The following is a 21,092-nucleotide window of genomic DNA, read 5'->3' on the forward strand; positions in this document are numbered from 1 at the left end:
TGAAAATGTAACCTAAATCACTGGTGATGTTGAACTGTGAGAACTTCAGCAGAGATACTGGGAGGCTCTTGGGTTGTGTTTCCCATGTTGTCCTTAAAGTAACAATCCTCTCTCGATGAGATGGCTTACCTGTACCTTCAATTCCAAAAGCATAAATTGTTTTCTATTTCAGAGGTCAAACCTGACTGCTTTTTATCTCTGTTTGCTACAGTTCTGGAATGAAAATATTAAGCTTTCGTTACTTAATCAAAATTATTGCACATACCTAGTAGTGGGGGGACCCTAAATATTTCGTTAAATGTTTGACATTACTGAATAAAAGTAAATTATACCTATGTGTGTTTTTTTTTTTTTTTCTTCAGCCTGTTCAGAATTGTCCCATAGGTCCTGTGAAGAATGTCTAAAAAATGTTTCGGTAAGATTTTAAGTATCTTGGTTTTTTGACTGATAAGAATGTGGTGATTTTTTTTTCCACTTAATTTTGTATTGAGTTGTTGGGTTTTATTTGGCTGGTTGTTTCTTTTTTTGAGTTCTCTTAAAATGATGAAGCTAGTTGAACTACCCTTAATAACAGGAAATCCGGATCAGTTGGCTCTTGTCTGCCTTCAGTTGGTAAAAATTGCCTGCCTGATGTCCTTCTTCCCCTTGGAGCCACTGTGCTTCCTGTCTCCCAGGGTTACAGGGTGGCCCGTGATTTGGTTGCTCAGGGTATTTCTCTGGAGAGGAGTGACCAAGCAGTACTTAGGCTTCCCCTTTCCATGAGTGCTCAGTGCTTGCACAGTGTAGTAGAGCAAGTTGCTGCTACTGGTTTGGATTCATTTTTCAAGCAGCATTGGTTAAATTTCCATCCTCTATGAGGGCTGGATGAACTGAATCCTATATGGATGAAATGCCTTGAATTTCTTGTATCCAGAATATGAGAGCTGACAAATTCAAGTAAGCAAGCTAGAAATGCCGTTTTCTAGAGATGCCCTGAGCACTAGCACTGTGTTCAGTTGAGGCAGACTGGTCAGTGCTTTGTAGCTGTTCAGACACTGGCCTCTCTGACTACGTGAGACTGAGTGCTTCGGACTGTTGTGCTAGATCACTGCTTTTTGTAGCAACGTGTTCAGATTTCCAATGATATTGTGGTAACCTAGACATTTAAATCAATGGAATCGTATGCCATGCCCTTTGCTCAAAACCTTATAGCTACACAATAAGGGTTGTGATAAGTATCCAAATGTGTCTGTCACTGCAGTGCGGAAGAAAACTCCTATGTTTACAGTGAGAGTGTTTCAAATTCTAACTTCAGATGTCACTGAAAATGAAATGCTTCAGGAGTCTTGAAGTTATGTGTAAGTTACCGCAGGACTTTAAGGGAAAAATGCAAATTGTGTTGTAGTGATGTAGCCATTGACTATGTGCTGCTAGACCTCTATTTGTCATCATAAGCCTGGCATACCGTAAAGAACTCTTAATCCTCAAAAACACAAACTAGGAAACATGAAATATGTGTTATTAACGGTTAAATGTTCGTCACTACCACTGGTGTGCCTGTCACTTCAAATAGGTGCTGTAGCTGATGCCTGTAGGTGCTGTGACTGGCACTATGAGCACCACTTTTATTAACCTGAGAACTGTGTGCTCACCTTGTGAGCAGAATAAATCCTTCAGGTGAGCACTGAAGACGCTAACAGAGTTACAGATACATTATTCTCAGAATCTGTCAAACCAGCAACAGAGTCCAGGCTTGTTCTGATGGCTGAATGACGGATGACTCAGGGCAACTGCTGCAATAGCATCAGTGTTAACCTTGAGGAGGTAACTCTAGACTTGATTCAGACAATTCGTGCATACATTTAAAGAAAAAAAGGCTATAAATAAAGCCATTAGCATTTGTGTAAGCAATATGAAAACAAAGGATTGCTGAAATTACCTTAACTGCCTCCGTAGATGGAATTACCAACTGATGATAATGTAGACAGTAGCAGCAGATAAAAATGAAAATTGAACTTTTGGTGAATAGATAAAAATAATTCCAAGCAAACCATAAAATGTTACCATTTAGTTCAGTTAAATAGAATTGTGATTCAAAAGATCAGATTTTTTTTTTTTTAATTATAATTGGGTTGGTCCTTAGAGTTGATTGATACCAACTTTCTTGTGTTTTTTATCAAGAAGTTCTGAGCGCTTGGTACTTTTATGGAGATGCTGTTGTGTTTGATTTTATCTTAAAGGTACTGTTTTGTAAGGAATAACATATAAAGGTTTTGGTAAGAGCTTTAGAATCCTGAAATACTACTTTAATGTGCAAATAGCTATTGCTTAATGTCTTGAGATTTTTCGCTTTGTGTGATACTCTGCTTCATTTGATTTGCTTTTAAATAAGATATTTTTAGCCTGCCTTTGTGGGTTGTGTAGAGAGGAATCAAAGTTAAGGAAATGTTTTGCCCCTGGGTGTTTAGGCTTTTTTAAAGTCAATTTTGATAATTGGATCAATTTTTAGTGTCAGGAATAAGTCAACTGAAATATTTCCTTACTTTAACCTCTGCACTGGTTAGTAGCAGCATCAGCTATTACCTGTAGGGCTACGGACCTTTCTAATAGAGTTGTCTGTAGAAGTCTCTGTTACAGGGATACAGCTGGCCTTTTATGCAGGGTGCTACTGACGGTGAATATTGTGAGGTCATCTGGTACAGCCTCCTACTGGACACAGGGTGACCACTGCATTCAAACAAAGTTTAACAGTGACTTCCAGTCTATTAGTATTGTTATTTTTGAGCTGCTAGGTTTTGTTATTAAATAGCCAGGCCAACAAAAATAAGCATGGTCTGAGCTAACATTGTTAGACACATTTTACCAATGTCTGTGTCTCAGTCTACCAGCTACAGCATGTGAATACATTGGTTTTGCTCCTTTCCTCGCTCATTGCAAGAGAACAGAATCCACTATAAAGGGGTTCTTTTGTATTTAACATTTTGTAACTCTTGAGAGCAAGATAACTGTTTTTATGCAACTGAGGATGTGTGAGAGATGTTCTTGATAGTCTGGTTAGATAAAGCACAGTTTCTGCATGAGCTTTGTCTGTAATGAATCCTACAAAACCCCATTCTGTCAAGGATTCCTTTTACTCTTATCTAGAACTTATTAATGGGTTGTATTTTTTTTTTTTTATCTTACTGCAAAAATTTCTGTAGAACTGTAAAAGTTCTTTATGGCTTTATTTCTGTTGGTAGCCAAATATAGGGCTGAAGTAAGATTCTAAGTGTGTTTTGTATTCCTCAGAGATACTGCTGGCTTTAAAATTTTGAATGGTTGGGTTTGGGGTATTTTTTGTTAACTTCAGTAATTCTAAACCCAAAGCTGTTTGGGTTGTGCACTGAGTACCTTGGATTGTCCACAGATATTTTCAGGTTAGTGTATATATTTATTAATATTTATTACCTAAAGGTACAAAATTCAAATTGGGCTTACTTTGGAATTGTACCAAACTTTTGTAGGTTTCATGTTACTAAGTGCTATCAATGCATCTATATGATATTGTACATACTTAAAAATATTTTCTGTGGAGAGGAGCACTAGACTGTAAACTGTTTTCTGAAGATCAATAATTTTTCTTTTTTTTTTTTTTCACAGTGCCTTTGGTGTTACACCAACAACACCTGCATTGATTATCCTGTAAGAAGCATTCTTCCATCATCTTCATTATGCTCACTCTCAAATGCTCGATGGGGAGTTTGCTGGAGTAGGTACTAATTTTACTTTTGCTGTAGAGAGAGAGATTTGAGTATGTTTAGTCTAAAATGCAACTACCACTTACTGATAGCTTGGTTGGAGGGCTGGGGGAAAGCAGTAGTTATGATTTGGGGTGGCGGGCTAGCAGGGAGATGAGCAAAGTAAATTGCTCACCACCTCCCACAGGCAGACTGATGCCCAGCCAGTCTCTAAAAAGTAGACACCATGGAAAACAGAACACCTCCTGCCTATCCACCTGCTGCTGACATCTTCTTCCTCTACCTCATTTTTTTTATTGCTGACTGTGGCATTGCACAGTATAGAATATCCCTGTGGTCACTTCAGGTCAGATGTTCCAGCAGTGCCCTGCTCTTGGTGTTTTGCCCACCACCAACCTATTCACTGCAGAGGGAGCAAAGTCAGAAAAAGAGCAGCCGTGATGTTGAGCAAGCACTGTGCATTGGTAGCCAAAACACTGGTGTGTTACTAGTGCTGCTGTAGCCACAGATCCAAAAGCCATATGGGCTGCTAGGAAGGGAGTTAACTCCATCCTAGCCCGTAGAGGAAGACATTTGTGCTCTGTCCTTTTGCAAAGCAGTGATCGCACTTATTTACAGACAGAAAGGGTGCTCTTATCAGTTTACTTTTGTTAGAGAAGGGATTTCTGGCTTGGATATGGATTATGTTTCTAGATTCAATGTAGCTTAAACACAGAATGAAAACGTTGTATTGAAGGACATTCTCAGCACAAAAAGAGTGTAAATAAATAAACCAACCAATAAAATTTACAGACAAATTTGCATTTCCTTAATATATTTTTACAAATCCTATGCAGCAGCATGTACTGGGCAGTATATAGTCTTATTGAGAGTATCCTCTTCAGGTATAGTAGGAAACTTAATTTCCCATGAGAGTGCTGGGCTTGTTTTTTCCTTTCTGTGAATAAAATGAAGAGCCAGGCATTGGCTCAGTGTTGCTGCAACTATTGCAGCAATAGTGTTGAATATTGCAGCTCTCAAAATTCAAAAACAAACAACTGGCTTCCAGTTGCAATTTTATATGGAATAAGACATGTTGAAAGATTGTTAACCAGCAGTGAAGAAAAAAAAAGGTATGGAAGCAAAATAATACAAATTAGCTTAATTGCTTTGTTTTTCATAAACAATAAGCAAAGAAATAGCTGAGACAGGAAAGCAGACTGGATACTGACAACTTTATTGTGCACTTAGTAACTTCAAATTACTTTTTGCTTCAATTAAATGGCAATTAAAAATATAAATAGTATACTTTATTTTCTTAATGGAGATGAAACCATATTTAGAACACCAAACAAATTTAGTTGCTTATAACTTAGAGGAGTAACAGAATGAGAGAAGTCATGTGGTGAAATGTTTTCATATGAAAATGTGTAGGTTCAGGAACTATATATTAAACTGTATTATAAACCATAGCCAGTAAATTACAGTGCACAAGCAAAAATTTGCCCAGAGAAGCTGTGGATACCCCACCCCTGGGTTCCAGGCCAGGTTGGATGGGGCTTTGAGCAACCTGCTCTGGTGAGAGGTGTCCCTGCCCATGGCGGGGGGAGGGATGGAACTCAGTGATCCTTAAGGTTGCTTCCAACCCAAAGCATTCTGTGATTCTATGAAATGTTTACAACATTTTTCTATGGAACAAAATTGAAGTTGTAAGTTGGAGTTCATGCATCTTCATAGTTGCTTTGATGCTTTAATCTGCTTTAAGCTGTTCATTAGGTTTGGGACACTATAAATATACTTTATCACGTTCATGTTTGTCACCCCAGACAAATAATGATTGTTATGTGTCCTGTTCTGAGGAATCCATAATGTAAATAAAGAGCACAAACTACTGGGGAAGTATTGTAACTGATTCTAGGCAAGGATTATGAAACAAATTAAGATTGCATTTAATTTTGTATATGTAAAGTAAAGGAATCTACAGTTAGAGCATCCAACCTTTTCTGTATGCTTACATCCCATGATTATTTTTTTATATTGAATTATTTTGAAAGATCTTTGTAAAACACTAGCAGAACTTTTTTTTTCTTTAATCAAAATTCATATTGTTTGGGGCCCTCAATATGTTGAGGCTTCTGTCTTAAACTATGTACATATGTACATTATATGTAAGCAGTACACAAGAAAATGAGATAAATGAGAAATGAGAAATGAAAAATGAGATAAAATTTTAAAGCTGTTTTAGTGCTTAGAGTATACATACAATAATTCTTTATTGTTAATAGAATTGCATGCTGCTTGATTTGGCTGCGTGTTGCCATATATCACATAAAAATGACTTGAGTTTTATTATCGAGGATGGTCTTATTGGCAGGGCTCATAAAGTAGTTGTGGGCTCATAAAGCTATAGCGGGATTCGGGGTATCTAAATCTGAATGTCTCTTGCTTGTGGAATGAGCCATCATGGTTTAGGGGAATAAACAGTGAAGTTGTTGACGTGGTGCAGTAAAAAGGTTGCTAACACTACAGATTGCTGCTCGTGAATAGGAGTTCATCTTTTATTTGTGTGCGGCACTGTTATGATAATACTTGAAAACTTTGCGTGGTTCTTCTGTCAGTATTTTTAAAGGATGTTGAGAAAGAGAGGGTTCATGTGAGGATGACAAATCATGATTTAAAAGCTGGAACAATGATTCACAGTTTCTTATAGGGTGTAATCAGTCTCCCTACAAAAAAAAAATGTTGAGAGGAGACTTGGTTAATGTATTACTACTGAGAAAAGGTAGGTCTTAAAGGTGTTTTTAGAATGCAGGAGGTAGATACAGAACCAAATTCAATGACTGCAGGATCAAACTGGGGAATACTCTCCAAGTCATATGCTGTGCTTCAGTGTGATTTGACTGTTAAAAGAAACTACTAGAAAACTGGTAGGTTGTCCATCGTACCATCTTTGAGGCTGGGGTCTAATCTTTCGCAAGATCTGTGAAAGATGCGTGTCAGTTAGACACAAGTTGGTGAGGTCAGTGGAGAAGTAACAGACTTAGCAGAAGTAACTCTGGCTTATGCATGTGGTCAGAGAGGGCAGACTTTCAGAAAAAGTCATTTTCTGAATTTGAGTTGCTCATCACTAGTACCCCAAAGCAGTAAAAGCTAGAAGTAGCATGTGCAGCTGCTTTTTATGGCAGCATAAGGCTGCTGAATTTTGGCAGAATTCAGAGGGGAGAAGTGAAGCTTTGCTGCCACCCCATCATGCTTTGAAATAGCAAGAGAGTGTGGGGTGGAGGTATTTCTGTTTTTAATCTCTGTTGCTAGAACCTCCCTTAGTCACTTCATTTTACGCCCTTTAAATAGCTCCCCAGAGCCATGTCCATTGCTTTGCTTATGTTTTCTGTGTTTGTTTGCTTCTCTGGATGTGTTCTCCAGAACTACAGATTTCTGACTTCTTTTATGAATGCAGTCCTGTCTCAATTTAGACCAGATATAGTTGTTAGAGCATACATGTATGCTGTTAAAATAATAACTCCTGTCCATGTGTTAATTGCTCTTTGGATGTACGAAATGACTTAGGTAGTGTGGAGTATTTTTTTTTTTGTTGTTGGGCTCCTTCAAATCCCCTGCCTGATACTGTCATATCATTTGATTTTGCTCTTTCTGTCCCTGCTGCCTGTAGTGTATACACAGTAATGCTGCACCTACGTGACTTTTTGTTCACCCTGTACAGAGGCTGAGGTAGCAACTGGGGGACAAAACTGTGGAACTGCACCAGAAGATTTATGTAATACAAAGTGTTACAGAATGAATGTTTAATAACTTCTTGTATGTAAAGAGCAGCTTGTTTTAATGTTTTCTCGGTGCAGATCATGCATAGTACCTAAATTCTAATGATATGCTGAGTTTTAATCGGGGTGATTACACAGAGCTGTGACTTGGGATTTTTGTACATAATGCTAATAAAAAAATGGGAGGGGTTTGGGAAAGAGTGGAATAATTATTGGAAAGGTAAATGTTAATGCTGGAGTCTAACAAGTTGAATGTATTCATATCTTTCAGTAAACTTTGAGGCTTTGATCATTGCCATAGCTGTAATAGCTGGACTCATTCTGGTGTCCATAGCCGTCTGTTGCTGTTACTGCTGTTACTGCAGAAAGCGTTCCAAGAGGTATTTATTTGTGTATTTATTTGTTTCCTTTACTAACTTTGGGTGCTGGTTTCCCCTACCTGCCAACCTGCCATTCTACTTTCCAACATACTAAGTCTTTTAATTTGGCAGTTAGTTATGATAACTTTGTATTTGTTTGAAAAAGACAACAGAAAGGAGGGGTTTAGTGACATGAGTGATTCTGAAAATGATGCTGGAAGGATGGTGAAGTGATGTTAGGGGCAGAATTACAGACATGTTTTTTAAATAAGCTATTGCTTTACAATTCTATGTTTTATATTTCCTTGTTAAGACCAGACATGAAATATTTGTATGGCTAAATAAATACCTGCTTCTTGTGATAACAGAATGGATGACTTCTTTTAAGGCAAGCTCATGGTACAGCAAAAAGGTGGGGAACATGTAACAGAGCAACATCCTAGTGTTTGGTGGTCATGCTTCAAAGTTCGCTTCAGGGTCTGTCAGCACGCTGTCAGTATCTAAGTGTGTTTGCCTGGTCAATGAAATATTCTAAATGTAAGATGATAATTCTTTGCTCTAAGATACTAAGGAGGACTGACTTATTTTCAAGTAAAGTAATACTGCAAAAATTAAATGTCTTTTAGATCTTGGAGGACTTGTAAAACTTTTCTACTGGTGTACTTATTTGATTGGCTGATGTCCCTCAAAGTGGGAGTGAAACAGTTGATGAGCAGCTTAAACACAGGCTCAGTGCTGCCATCTGAAGTTATCAGTGCTTATTTCATAACAAAACACCTGAAAAGCTATGTTTATTGCTACAGCACAATGTTCTCTGCATTGGTGAAGTTCTAGATTTTTGGGCAGGGTAGTTTCAGCTAGCTCTGTACCCTTCATGCTTCAGCACTTCTCATGTGAACAAAATGAGGACCTTATTTCTTGGTCTGAAATGATTTTGGCACTATTTCAAGTACTTCTAATTCATTTTTCTTGTTGGATTCTTTTTTTTTTTTATATAATTTATGCAGTCATGCAGTGGCTTTTTTCAAGCCACTGAAAAATGGTACACTGGCTTTCAAGGAAAAGAAAAAAAAATTGTCAAAAAAAAAAAAGAAAAAAAATTGTCATTCCCTTCTCTTTTCTGTGAGGAAGATGCATGTACCTGTTTTCCTGGTAGATTGGTTCATCTTAGTGCAAATCCATCCTAGTGCAAAAATTGGTGGCTCTTTAGCCCTGTGCTGATAAGCCTCGAAGACTGTTTTAGATTTTTTGTAAGATCTGCCAACTTCCTCTCAGAAGAGCTGTATTGGTTCCAGTGGCTGACATGCCAACAAACAGAGCTTGATTCCTGCACAAAAAGAGATTTGTGTCAGACCTCAGTGTTACTAGCTAAGTCGTCAATCACTGCTGTAACATCTAATTCTAAATATAGAGGGGTAGTTGAGAGTTGGTTTATGTCAGGGCTCCAGAGGTGTCAAGCTTAATCTTCTGACACTTAAAAGCTGTAAAGGTCTTGTCAAAGTGGGGTCCAGATTATTTCAGGAAGACCCAGAATGTATTATTACGCTGAAACCTGAGATATTACTGGCTCTCAACCCACTCATTCCCAGCAGGAATTCTTTTGCTTTCTGATTCCTTAGGTCTGGGAACTCTTCTTCCACAGAGAACAAAACCAAAACAAAACACCAACAACTTTATACTTTTAAAAATTAGAAAAAGGAAAATTTGTAAAAGGGTAGTATTAGATCTGCTTTATTGTTTTTGATCTATCTTCTCATCTCTCAGGTATAACCTTGTTTGGCAGAAGCATTAGTGTTCCTTTGGAGAATTTACAAGCTGTAAGAATTTATTAGCATTCAGATGACAAACTCGTTCGTTTTTCTTGAACAAGGAATATTTAGAAGCATTAATGCCCACATTAATGATGTAGTTGGCTCACCTGGTTCCATCCCTACCACAGAAATCCTAGGACTATTGATGCATTGTTTCAGTTCATTATTTTTTATCCTTCATTTGGATTTTGAGTCTGGTTCCGTGTACTTGCAATATAATTAATTGCAGAACTGTAATAAACAGACTCTCATTGATGACTTCAGGATATTAAAAAAAAAAAAGTGGTTGTTAATTCCAGATTTTCTGACTTTGAGGAAAAACTCAATTCCCTTGCAGTATCTAGAATCAGGTGTAATTTTATGTGCTTTTTTGTTATGGAAAAGAAATACATTTTTTGAATCCTATACCATTGTTTCGCTGATTTGTTGGTTTTGTATTTTGCAACACTAAGATGAAGTGAGACAATTGCATAGTTAAAAGATACCAGCGTCTCCAGTGAAGTAGTTTTGCAGAAGGATGCCCAAGAATGAAAGCTGCTGGTCTTCCAGGACATGCAAAAATGGGGAATTAATTAGTCAAACAAAAGGATGCCTTTCTAGTAAAGGTGCATCTGTTTCTTGCTGCTAATACCCGCTTGTCCCCCAGACTTTTTAACTCTTCAAGTGGAAACAAAAATGAAGGGACTAGAACATTTGTACATGAAACATTTATGTGCGTTCTGAATTACTGGCTTGCATTTAAACAGCTAACATGTTCAAATACATGATTGAGCAGATGGAAAATTTGAGTTTGGTTTACAGTTCTTATCTGTTAAAACATTACATGTGCTGTAATTAACCACTGGATGTCACTCTTGCTTAACTTGTGTGCTGGTTGTTGCAGATGTGTGGTACTAGAGCTGTCTATTAGCAGGTGTGTTAATAGTGTAAATATTTAAATCAGACATCTTCAGAGAGTGTATTTAGTTCTGAAAAATTAACAATTTCTGGAGAATCATGGCAGGTGTCCATTCACAAATCCTGAGGAATTGACATTTAATTCTGTCAGAAACAAATAGCAGACAAATATTGTTTGGCACGTGTTTTAGAGTTCTGCAACTCTCATGTGGCACCTCTGATGAATAAGTGAAGCTGAGCTTTCTCAAAAGCAAGTCACAAACCTTTCCTTAAGGCAGGCAAAGGCTGTATGTTGCAGCTCTTACTGTGCTATGTAGCTTAAGAGCACGCATTCAGTAGAGCATATCTGCACCTGCACAGCTCAGCTCTACCATGTAGACTCAGCGTTTCCCAGAGTCATGCAGCAGTTGCACTCAGGTAAATTCTTGCTTACTCCATAACAAGGCAGGCAGCTGCCAAGACAGTTCATGCAGACCGCTTTCCTGGGGCCAACTTGGGATTGGATAGTGATGGTTGTTGGGAAAGATAAATAGTTCTGGCACTGAAGTCTTATGAACCATCAATCTTCTTTGAAGGTGCAACAATGAACTTAACTGTGTGTGTAGTAGGCTTACTCTAAATGGGGTGTGACACGTGGGGAAAATGGCAAGCAGGAGAAGTCTGCGATGTGTCCTTCAGAGGCTTTAAATTGTCCTGTGGAGTTGGAATGGCACATTGGAAATGGTACAGTGGGTGAAATGTTTGGGTGTAATAAAATTGTGAAAGGGTAATTGTACTTTTTTTTCAATTATACAGCAATGAAGTTATACATCGCTGTGAAGAAGTCTCAGATCAGACTATAAACACTTTTCAAAAATAAGTGTCAACACTGTCTAGCACTAAAACTTGTTTTTTTCTCCTCTTCTGTTTTCCTTCTCTTGTTATTCTTCTAGTAGACGAGATGACGAAGAGGAACAGTTAGCTAGAAAGAGAGAGGAGCGAAGACTACAGTCTCTTCAGAGGTAAGTTTTGGCAGCTCAATATATAGCCACTTCTTGGTAATACAGGAGTATTCTGCCCTTCTAAGGAATACACAGAGCACTAAGCAAAAAGTCCAATAGCTATTGTGAACTTTGGCATGATAGTGGATTTTTACAGAACTGGGCTCAATATGAGATTTGCAAACCTGGTTAGGAGACTGCATTTCCATGGCTTAACAGGTGCCTCTGAGTTAGATATCGTGAATTTTGCTCAGGAAATGGAAAACTTTGCGTCAGGTCTCGTTTTAGACTTAGTCCCGCGTTGCCATTTCTGTTAAAGCTGTGTAGAAATAACCAAGAGTAATGGTGCTACAGAGTCATCCCTGGTACAGCGCTGCTCAGTGAGAACAGCATCTCTCCAGATGTAGGATTTTATTACTTTAGTTCTCAAGTGACTGTTCATGGCTTTTACATTGTTTTTTAGATAAACAGTTCTTATAGGTAAGATCGTGATACATGGTACCTACCAAGCCTACATGTATGTACATTTTGAATCATAATTTCTTTTGAAATCTTTATTTTGGAGATTGACAGTGGATTAGCTTCAGCAAGTTAAGAGGAGAGTCCTAACCCAACTAATGCTAGGCTTGGAGCTGTCAGGTGTGGGTCTAAGTCCGTAGAGACTTGGAAAGGAAACTGATCCTAAGTTGCTGCTTCCTGGTTATGTTTGCTAAATACTTGGTGGCCGTATAGCAGGTGAGCTCCTTTGCTGCTGTTGCTGTTTTCTCCTGAACTCAGATTCATTTTTCGTGAGTAGGGACTGCAAGGGGCAAAGGTGTGCTTCCAGTTGACTCCACTCAGGGAACTTTTGGGTGGAAGCATTAAGTTTCTCATGCAGAAATACTCCTTTCTTTTGACACCTTAATGTGGAGCATGTTGCAACAGCAGTGTGATTGCTCTAGTAAATTCTGAATTCTCAAGCTCATCTGAGACACTGCTGTAACAGGGTGTATGTCCATGGGACCAGCCCTCACAGCTGATCTAGCAGCGATGACTAGCTTAACAATTTATTGTAACATGGGACTGGCTCCCATTTGATGCTAGTCACATGCTTTTCCATAAATATATGGAAAAAGGGCTTTTTCCATATATTCATATCCTTCTTTCCTTCTGTTGTGTCATCTTTTGCCTCATTTTGAAACAGATGTGTCAATCTGTGGTCGTAGTTCTCCTGAAATGCTGCCATGTACAGTTCTCTTAGCACTAGTCCTTCCTATTAGTCATTGATAGTTTCCTGCCCTCAAAAAAAAGGCATTCACCAAGTGAAACATTCCAGGAAGTGTTAATTCACAGGTAGCCATCTATTCTTGTTTTCTTGTTAGCTCATATCACTCTTTAAATATGTGAGACAGTGAGAGTACAGGTGTCCAGGGCCGCCTTGCTGCAAACATTTATGACGGCCTTTGTCTATTAGCAATCTGCTACATCCTGTGGTTGAGCAGCTTCCACCTGTACATCTGATAATGGTGCCGTCATACAACAAAATACAAGATGGTAGGAAAAGAAAGAGGATTTTGCTTGGTTCTTGGTCTTGAATTCTATTGGTTTTGGGTAAGATGTGCATAAAGGCACCAGGAGGAAAAAAATGGAATTCCCAGAGCCTAGCTGGGGTACAGAGTATCATGAAATGAATCATTCTGTGTTCTGGACAAGTTATCTGAAAAATTCAGTGTTGTGTCTTATGCAGCTAACAGCTGGGCATGATATGCTGCTGTTGCAGCACTTTTGTCTAAAACCTTAAATTCTATTCAATTTTTTTAAAGAGAGAATCAAATGGGTCTCGTAGGGAAGATGTAAATGGTTATAGTAAAACAGAAGCCATCCTGTAGGATTGCTTAATGCCTGCTCGCAGTTCACTAATTGATTTTGAAGATGTAGGGAGAAGAGAAAGAAATAAAGGCAAGTGATATTGTATGCTTAGAAGGTAGCATCTAATGTAATTTCTGTGCAAGAATGTCCTGGCTTGATGGAACAAGTCATGATGGCAAAATGTCCTGAATACGCTAACACAAAAAGGTAAGTTATGCATTTGTTTGAACAGTCAAGCAATTGATATTTTAGAATGTAGCATGCTGTATGATTGCTCTGTCTCTCAAGCTCACTGAAAATAAAAAATTGCATTTTTTTGTACTGTTTCTTTGTAGGTATTCTTTGGATTTTTTGTTTCAGTACAGGTCCTATGCTTTGCACGCCTGTGCTTGCATTGTGATTTTGTTAGTTATAATATCTTCAGGGATAATCTCATCTAGTTGTGTGGTGGTTATTGTGCTTCGTTAACTATTATGTGCAAGGTTTTAAAAAATCATAGCAAAATATCCTCCAAGATAACTTTTCTGACACTATGAATACTTCCAGAGTTGGTATGATGAGATGTTCTTTAAATGCCAAGTCATCCCAACACAGCTTGCTAAGACTAATTGGCTACATTTCTTCAGGTGTACCAATATGGATACTAGTTTTTCCTCAAGAACCTTGACAAGCTGGGTCCCTTGATCAATGTTTGTCACACTGTCTAATGTCAGGAGATGACCTTTACAAAATACCTCAAATAGGCATAATTTTCAATGTCAGCAGTATGTAGCTGATGTGTAGCCGCATTTATTTACCCTTCCTAGATAGGAGTCATTCTGACTAGTTTAGATTTCTTGAAAACTGGATTGGTGAGGGTGAAATAAAGAACAACAAATGAGAGAGAGAGCTTTAATCTAAAGAAAAGGAATTCTGCGAGCAATATCAACATTTTGTTGTATGTCAAAACCACGTGCCTTGTGCTGAAATGTCCATCCTAAATAACATGTAATGTTCAGCGAAATCAGCACTTAACCTGCATTCATTCTAAAGCAATGGCTCATGACCAGGGGCACAGGGGATAATTGTGTACCATAACCTTTCCACTGTGATGTGTACATCAACTTCAAATTCTTAATACGGTTAATCTGTAGGAAATGCCATGCTTCTGGAGGGTAGGGTTTGCTGTGCACGTGCTGGGCTATGTGCAACACAGAGCTGAGGTTGAATCTGTTCTTGAATTAAGGAACAAGCATCTCTGGGAGCAGGCTGCCCTGCCAGAGCGACTGCTGCAGCTTTGCAGCAGTAGCTGTCTTCCCTAGCTTGTGTCAGGACTGTCTGAAGCAGACAAACTGCTCCAATGGCAGGAGGAAACATAACTGCAGCCCTGGGTATTTCCCATGGTCTGAACTTATGCTTACAATGTGCCCAGGGATGGATTAGGAGGGTCATGGGGAAACAAGGTGCAGGCTAGAACACCTCAGCCTACCCACTGCTCTCTTCCTGTATGTCTTTCTGAAAGGAATCGCTTGTAGCAGGTTGCAGGACATAGTCTTGCAAGCCTTTTTTGACAATTAAACTACAGAGGAAATGCTGTATTGTGTTATGTGGTCTATCCTCTCTAGCTGCTAAGGACCTGCTCTTTGCCAGCAGTTTGCCCACTGGAACTCCTCTTTCTCTCCGTGTATTTCTGATGTCTGGTATTGTTGGAAGACTTGACGGAGCACTGGCACAGGTTGCACAGAGGCTGTGGCAGTCTTCATCCTTAGAGGTTTCAGAAGCTGTCTGAACACAGTCCTGGGTGGCCTGCTTTAGGTGGCCGTGCTTGAGCAGGGGAATGGCACAGATGACCTCCAGAGGTCCCTTTGAAACTTAACCAAAGTGATTCTGTGAACTTAAAATTTGAAGGAATGTGGTCATATACTGTCCAGGAATGTGTTAGTCTCTAGAATCTGTAAATATATTATTACATTGTTGAAGAGAAACACAAGTAAATATCTTAAAAGAGCTGCTACTACACATTGGTGGTCAGTAAGGATGCTTGACAGCCGGTGTCTAATAGTCTGTTTTCTACCACTTTATCCCTCGTCTTTGTGGCTCTTGGCCAACCTACCTCCTGCCGGATGTGTAGACATCTAGATAATTTTCTAAGAGGTTATTTGAAATAATTAAAAATGTAGTTGTTCTGATAATCTTTAAAACCCACTTGATATTCTCAGCCCCTTGACATTGTTTATGGGAATTCTACAAAAATACTTAATGAAGATTGAAAATCACTGCTGTAATGTAGAATTTGTACTTAATGAGGAGCAAGAGGCAAAGGAAATCTGGACTCAGTTTTTAGCTATGAGTATAGAAGAGAAATTGCTATCTTATTGCGTAACTTTAATCTTTTATTTGACTTTTATCTACAAGAAAAATCATTTAAAATGGCATCAAGTAGTATATCCTTTTCTTGTTTTACAGCTGCAAATATGTGGTATGTTTGTTAGATTTGTATAACTTGTAAATCATGATTTGCTAGCTGATAACCAAAGAACAGCAGTGATGTCTTGAATGAGAAACTGCTGAGTATTATTTGGTAGGGTTGTGGTAAGGGAGAACAGTGTTTGGGGGGAAATAAAGGATCGCAATTAATTTACAAATAACCAATTACAGAAAACTATGGATTGTTATTATCAGGAAAAATACATTCTTTGCTTATGACACTGAGGGCAAATTGTAAAAGCCAAGAATCTTGCATGCCGAAGAAGGAATAATAGCAGTAGTATTAAGAAACAGAACCAAGTTGGGGGCACTGTACGATGACACTGGTTGATCGTAGTGTAAGATGTGAAAAGTAAGGCTCCTTTGGGTGGCTCATTCAGTCACTCTTCAGAATTGTCTGACTCTGCTCAGTTGATGTATACCTAAGGGTTAGTGTGAACGGATTTAGTCATGGATCCTATTACACGGTAGTGGCTGCCTGGCAAAGTTTGAATGTTCCCCAAATATTAATGGTTTTACCCTTCAGACTTAAACAATGTAATAATTTAAGGCTTTTAGATTTTATTTTATTTTTTAATAGTCTTGGGGTGGTATCCCAAAGTATTTTGAGATTTAAGGCTTATACAGACTGATTTCAAACACCCTTCTGCAGATACTTAGCTGCTTTCTGTGTTTGGAGGGTTCAGATGAATTGCTGAAGCACTGAGATTTCAATTGAAACTGCAGCACTGAGTCTCCATCATTAGAGTTAAAGCATGCAAAAAGGTCAAATACATTAGTACCACCAGAAAAAAACTTGGTTTGAGGTCACGTAATGTCACATGAAAACCATACAGAAATAAAGATCGGCTTTATACAAGAGAAGGCTGCTTTATGCAGATTTCTTCTCTTCTCTTCCTGAGATCCTGTGCCTCGTGGTTGTGTCTTAATGCAGTACAGAAAGTAGGAATCCTACCTAAGTAGGAAGCTTACCATCAGCAGGTAAACCCAACTTCTCTTCTTCCTGTTCTCTTCAACCTCTCAGTCCTCTCAGCACCCTTGCTTTTCTTCCTCATTCAGTGTGGCTAGGTTGTTTTGTGCCCCGTGGTGCCTGAGCCCAAATAGCAGAGTGGGATAGAAAGGATAGGTATCTCAGGGCAACAACAGCAGAAGGTTTTGGGTCAATCTCCTCTGTTTGGTTTTCTCATCACACTTTATCTGCAAGCCTTCCAGAAGTGCAGTTGCAGGGAAAGGCCAGTTCAACCCTTCAGATCCACAGGAAACAGGATAATTGCTTCTGAGGATGCACAGAATCTGATTAGCAGTAGGAATTGTTTGAAGGTAGAATATGCATAGGGCAGATGGAATCTTTGGTGAATTAAGCTGTCAGTGCCTAACAGCTTTTTGCTGAATATGTGTAAATTAGAATCGGGGAAAGTCACAACTTGTCTAATTGGGATGTTTTTTTTATAGGGACAACAAACAGCTGACGTTTTTTATGCTAGAGGAATATTCTTTTGTCAAATTTTGTCCTTTCTGCAAAATAAAAAGAACCTGGATCATCCTAGTGAAACAGTTATGTAGGAGCTTTGTTTTTTTTTCTTTTTTTTAGTAAAATATATGATCCCTTAAAATTAAGATAATTTATCCGAGAAATGATGGAATCTTTTCCATTTAAAATTCCTTCATTCCTTTGCCTTTTCAAAAGGGAGGGGAAGAAGAAATCAACTTCTCAGACACTTAACTTATGAGAATGATCGAAGTTTGGCAATGCAGTATTGAAAACTTATAATTAGAAGAAGTAACTGGAGGCATCCTTTTTTTTAATAGCACTATATTTTAATTCATTCCCTACATGGTTACCATTCTGGATTTTAGAAACTAATAGTTTTCACTTATACTTGCTGTACTGCTTAAACAAAACAGTTAATACAGTAGCTTTTATCTTCATAAAATTATTATATTGAATAGTGATTCTGAAGCACACTGATTTCACAGCTATATTAACAATTATACTCCCAGCTGGAAAGCATCAGAGAATTCTCCAGTATTGCTACTTGCTTTTTATGTATGTGTGTTTTTAATGTGCATACATCTGGGCACATTACTTCTATATAGGAAAAATGATGCATTTCATTATGCTTGGAAATATATTTTATTTAGTGATACTATTGATTACTAAAAAGTTACAGAGAATATTAAAGACAAAATACATAACGGATAAATGTGATTTTTTTGAAGTTTGTAATTGTATACTAAAAATGTTGTAATGTCTTTCAGCTATAATTATATTTTACTCACAGCTTAAAGCAGTCTGAATGTTCTGATGCTTTTATTTGTTGCAGGAAACATGAAAGAAAACAGAAGCATGATGAAATACGAAAGAAGTATGGTACGTGGTAATCTTGTTTCGATATTCAGTGTCTAAATTTATTCCTTTTTCCCCTTTTCCTAATTATTTTTAAAATTAATGGAAGAATCAAGCTGCTTTATGAGCAGCAGAACTAATCAAACCCAGTTTCCTACTGATGTGTCTTCTGTCACCTGAACACCTGACCTCGTCGCTGTTATGCTCTGTCTCTTCCTCTGCTGCCTCTCCTGCTTGGCAAGAGACTGTGCTGGATGAGTTGTTTGCTTGGGGTGGGCATTTAAATGTATTAATTATAATAAATTGTTCTTTCTGTCTCTTCCTAAATAAGAGCACTGATTTTTATTCTTGAACTCTTGACAAAACAATCTGGTTGAAATTGGCTAGCAGACCCGTGGTTATTGAAGAAGGACAGACTGACTAGCAGATAACAAACTTTTAAAATCAATTTATTTAAAAAAAAAAATAAAAATGATGGAGGATTCAGCCTGATTGTTGGGTTTTGTTTGTTTTTAAGTGAAGCTGTGGTCCAGTAGGAGACTCCTATCGCGAGACTGTCAGACCAGATGTGTTGTATAGGAGGCTTTTATTATCTAGGCTTGTCAGTCCTTTTGGTTTTCAATTTGACTTGTTCATAGGGTTAATAGCACTGTGTATTCAGAGACAGATATGCTAAAACTATGCTGCACTTATTATGCAAATTACAGTAATGTCAGAGAAGGTGATTCAAGGGGTCTGAAGAGTCGCTCAAAACTGATAATTTTCATCCTCCTCTTAAACTGATTGGCAGTGTCTGGCAGTGCCTTCATGAATCTGCAGCGTATCCTTTGGCTGATGCAGAAGTAACACAGACAGCCTCTGCAGGGAAGTCTCTGCCTGGGGAGTATTTGCAAAAAATACACTTCTTTACTGGAATGGAGGAAAAATGTAGTGTTATGCTTGAGCTGCAAGAGGAGGAATGTTGTAGAAAGAAGAGTTTTTGTTAAAGTCCTGTGGTATTTTATAGGATAGTTGACCCTTTTCCCCCGCCACAATTCAGTTTCAATAAGTTTCTTTGAATTAAGCAGTTGACAAGAGTAGTCCAGATTAAATAAAGTGACAAACAAAATAACACACTACTTGTGCTTGTTTCTCCTTAGAAGAGACCCTAGAGTTAATCTTGACAAATTTGAAGCATTGGGATAGATCTGGTGAAGAACCTGCATGTTCAAGATAGTGGCTATGTCTCCAAAATAACCATGTGTTGCTGTATAGATAAGTAACTTTGTGTATCTTTAATGCAGTGCAGCTAAGAGGAGCAAGCTCACTAGGTTCCGACTTTGCTATAACAGTATATCAAAGCACTGCGCAAGGGTTAAGTGACATTTCAGAAGGCTGCATTCTGCTCATGAAACTCATTCACTTGTCTCTGGATGGCCCTACATCTTTGTGAAGACAAGCTTCTCTTCGGTGCTTAACATCAGGATGGCTTGGTTGGATCTTGTTGGAGTACTTGAGTTTTCTGACAAGTGTTAAGTGTGATTCTGTGCCTCTGGAATAGATGCAGCAAATTCAGAATCTAGCTATACTGTACACAGCTGAACAAGTGTGTCATTTTGCCCCCACTTGAGGCATGCTAGTCCATCAGTGACTTAATTAGGAACAAGTTCCTGCATTCATTGTGTTGGTGGGAGGAGCACCTTCTCGTAAGGAGTCAGACATTCTTCCCTTTGAGTAGTTATACTTTGCAATGCAGTTTACCCACGAAAGATCATAATTTAACTATCAGACATAAATTTCAATAGCAAATCTCAGAGGTTTATTTGTTGCCTTGTTTGCTAGTTATAGACACTGCATAGTCAGAGATCAATTTATACTGTCAAATAGGTTTGAGGCCTGAATTCCCATAATTCATTGTTTGCCCTGTAGGAAAAAAAACCTCATAGAAATATTTGGCATGTACTGAAAGGATCTATATAGCTGAGGAAAAATGAGGCAAAATGTAAATCATGGAATTCCTAAATATTGCTAATCTGTACAGTTTATATTCTGATAGCATGCAGCCAAATGGCTCTCAAAATAAATCAGTGGGACAATGCAATAAGTCCTGCTATAACCTTTAATCTTGTCTTAATTTTTTGCTGCCTAGTAAATGTGTATGTTAGCATATTAAACATAATCTAATAAATTGCAAAATAATCTAGGGTTTCCATAATTATTTGCAGCACTCTTAGGCAGGGTAGAGAGGATTCTCAGTTAAGCAGGCATGGATGAGTGGCAGAATGACAATGACTTTGTTAACCTGACTCTGTAGATTAAGATGATCATGCCTGAAATTTCAGTATTTGGTTGGCTTTAAGGGAATGCCTTTTCCCATTTCATCCACCAGCTTTCCTTACCCCATTTAAATGGTAATTACACATTTATAATGCATTGCAGGTGTCACTCTAGCCACAGTCCTTTGGGAGCACTGGAAGCCATAGAGAGCTTTAGCAACCAGGAATACACACTTTGAATTGTTTCTTTGTTGCAAAATTTGATAGTATTTTTCATTTGCTCACATATATGAATGCAATATGATTACACAAATTATATGTTGACTGTTAGAAAATTTTAAAGGAGAATTCAGAGTACTTTGCAGCTTGTATAGCATACAAAGGAACTACAATTTAATTGCTGCTGCATTTGCTGCTATTGTATGTTCAGTATAGCATTAGTAAGAAGCTGCTTTATTCTTTATTTCAGGATTTTGCCTGGTATTAGTGGAAGGCTTCTGTATCTCCATTTTTACAAAATGATTGCCTCTCATGGTTTTGGGGCTTCCAAACCACTTGCTTCAATTCTGCAAAGGTTTTAATAGTTACTTTAGTGATACATAATCCTATCTCCTTTATTTTATGCGTGATGCTGATTTTTATATTCAGGAGTTTC

General features: G+C 38.1%; 1 protein-coding gene across 2 annotated transcripts in view; it reads left to right on the forward strand.

Annotated features, from left to right (window-relative positions):
• The window catches only part of LOC311431750 (pituitary tumor-transforming gene 1 protein-interacting protein-like), a 28,580-nt gene that overhangs the window by 2,377 nt on the left and 5,111 nt on the right, over window positions 1–21,092 (forward strand). Inside the window, exons 2-6 of one of the 2 annotated variants that reach the window (XM_084509572.1) lie at window positions 363–415; window positions 3,619–3,727; window positions 7,746–7,854; window positions 11,474–11,542; window positions 18,160–18,206. In XM_084509572.1, the coding sequence (XP_084365698.1) occupies window positions 363–415; window positions 3,619–3,727; window positions 7,746–7,854; window positions 11,474–11,542; window positions 18,160–18,206 (387 nt within the window). The remainder of the gene's footprint in view (window positions 1–362; window positions 416–3,618; window positions 3,728–7,745; window positions 7,855–11,473; window positions 11,543–18,159; window positions 18,207–21,092) is intronic. The other variant, XM_084509571.1, reaches the window with a different exon arrangement.

The sequence above is a fragment of the Aythya ferina genome (genome assembly GCF_964211825.1).
Source record: "Aythya ferina genome assembly, chromosome: 2".
NCBI classification, from domain to species: domain Eukaryota; kingdom Metazoa; phylum Chordata; class Aves; order Anseriformes; family Anatidae; genus Aythya; species Aythya ferina.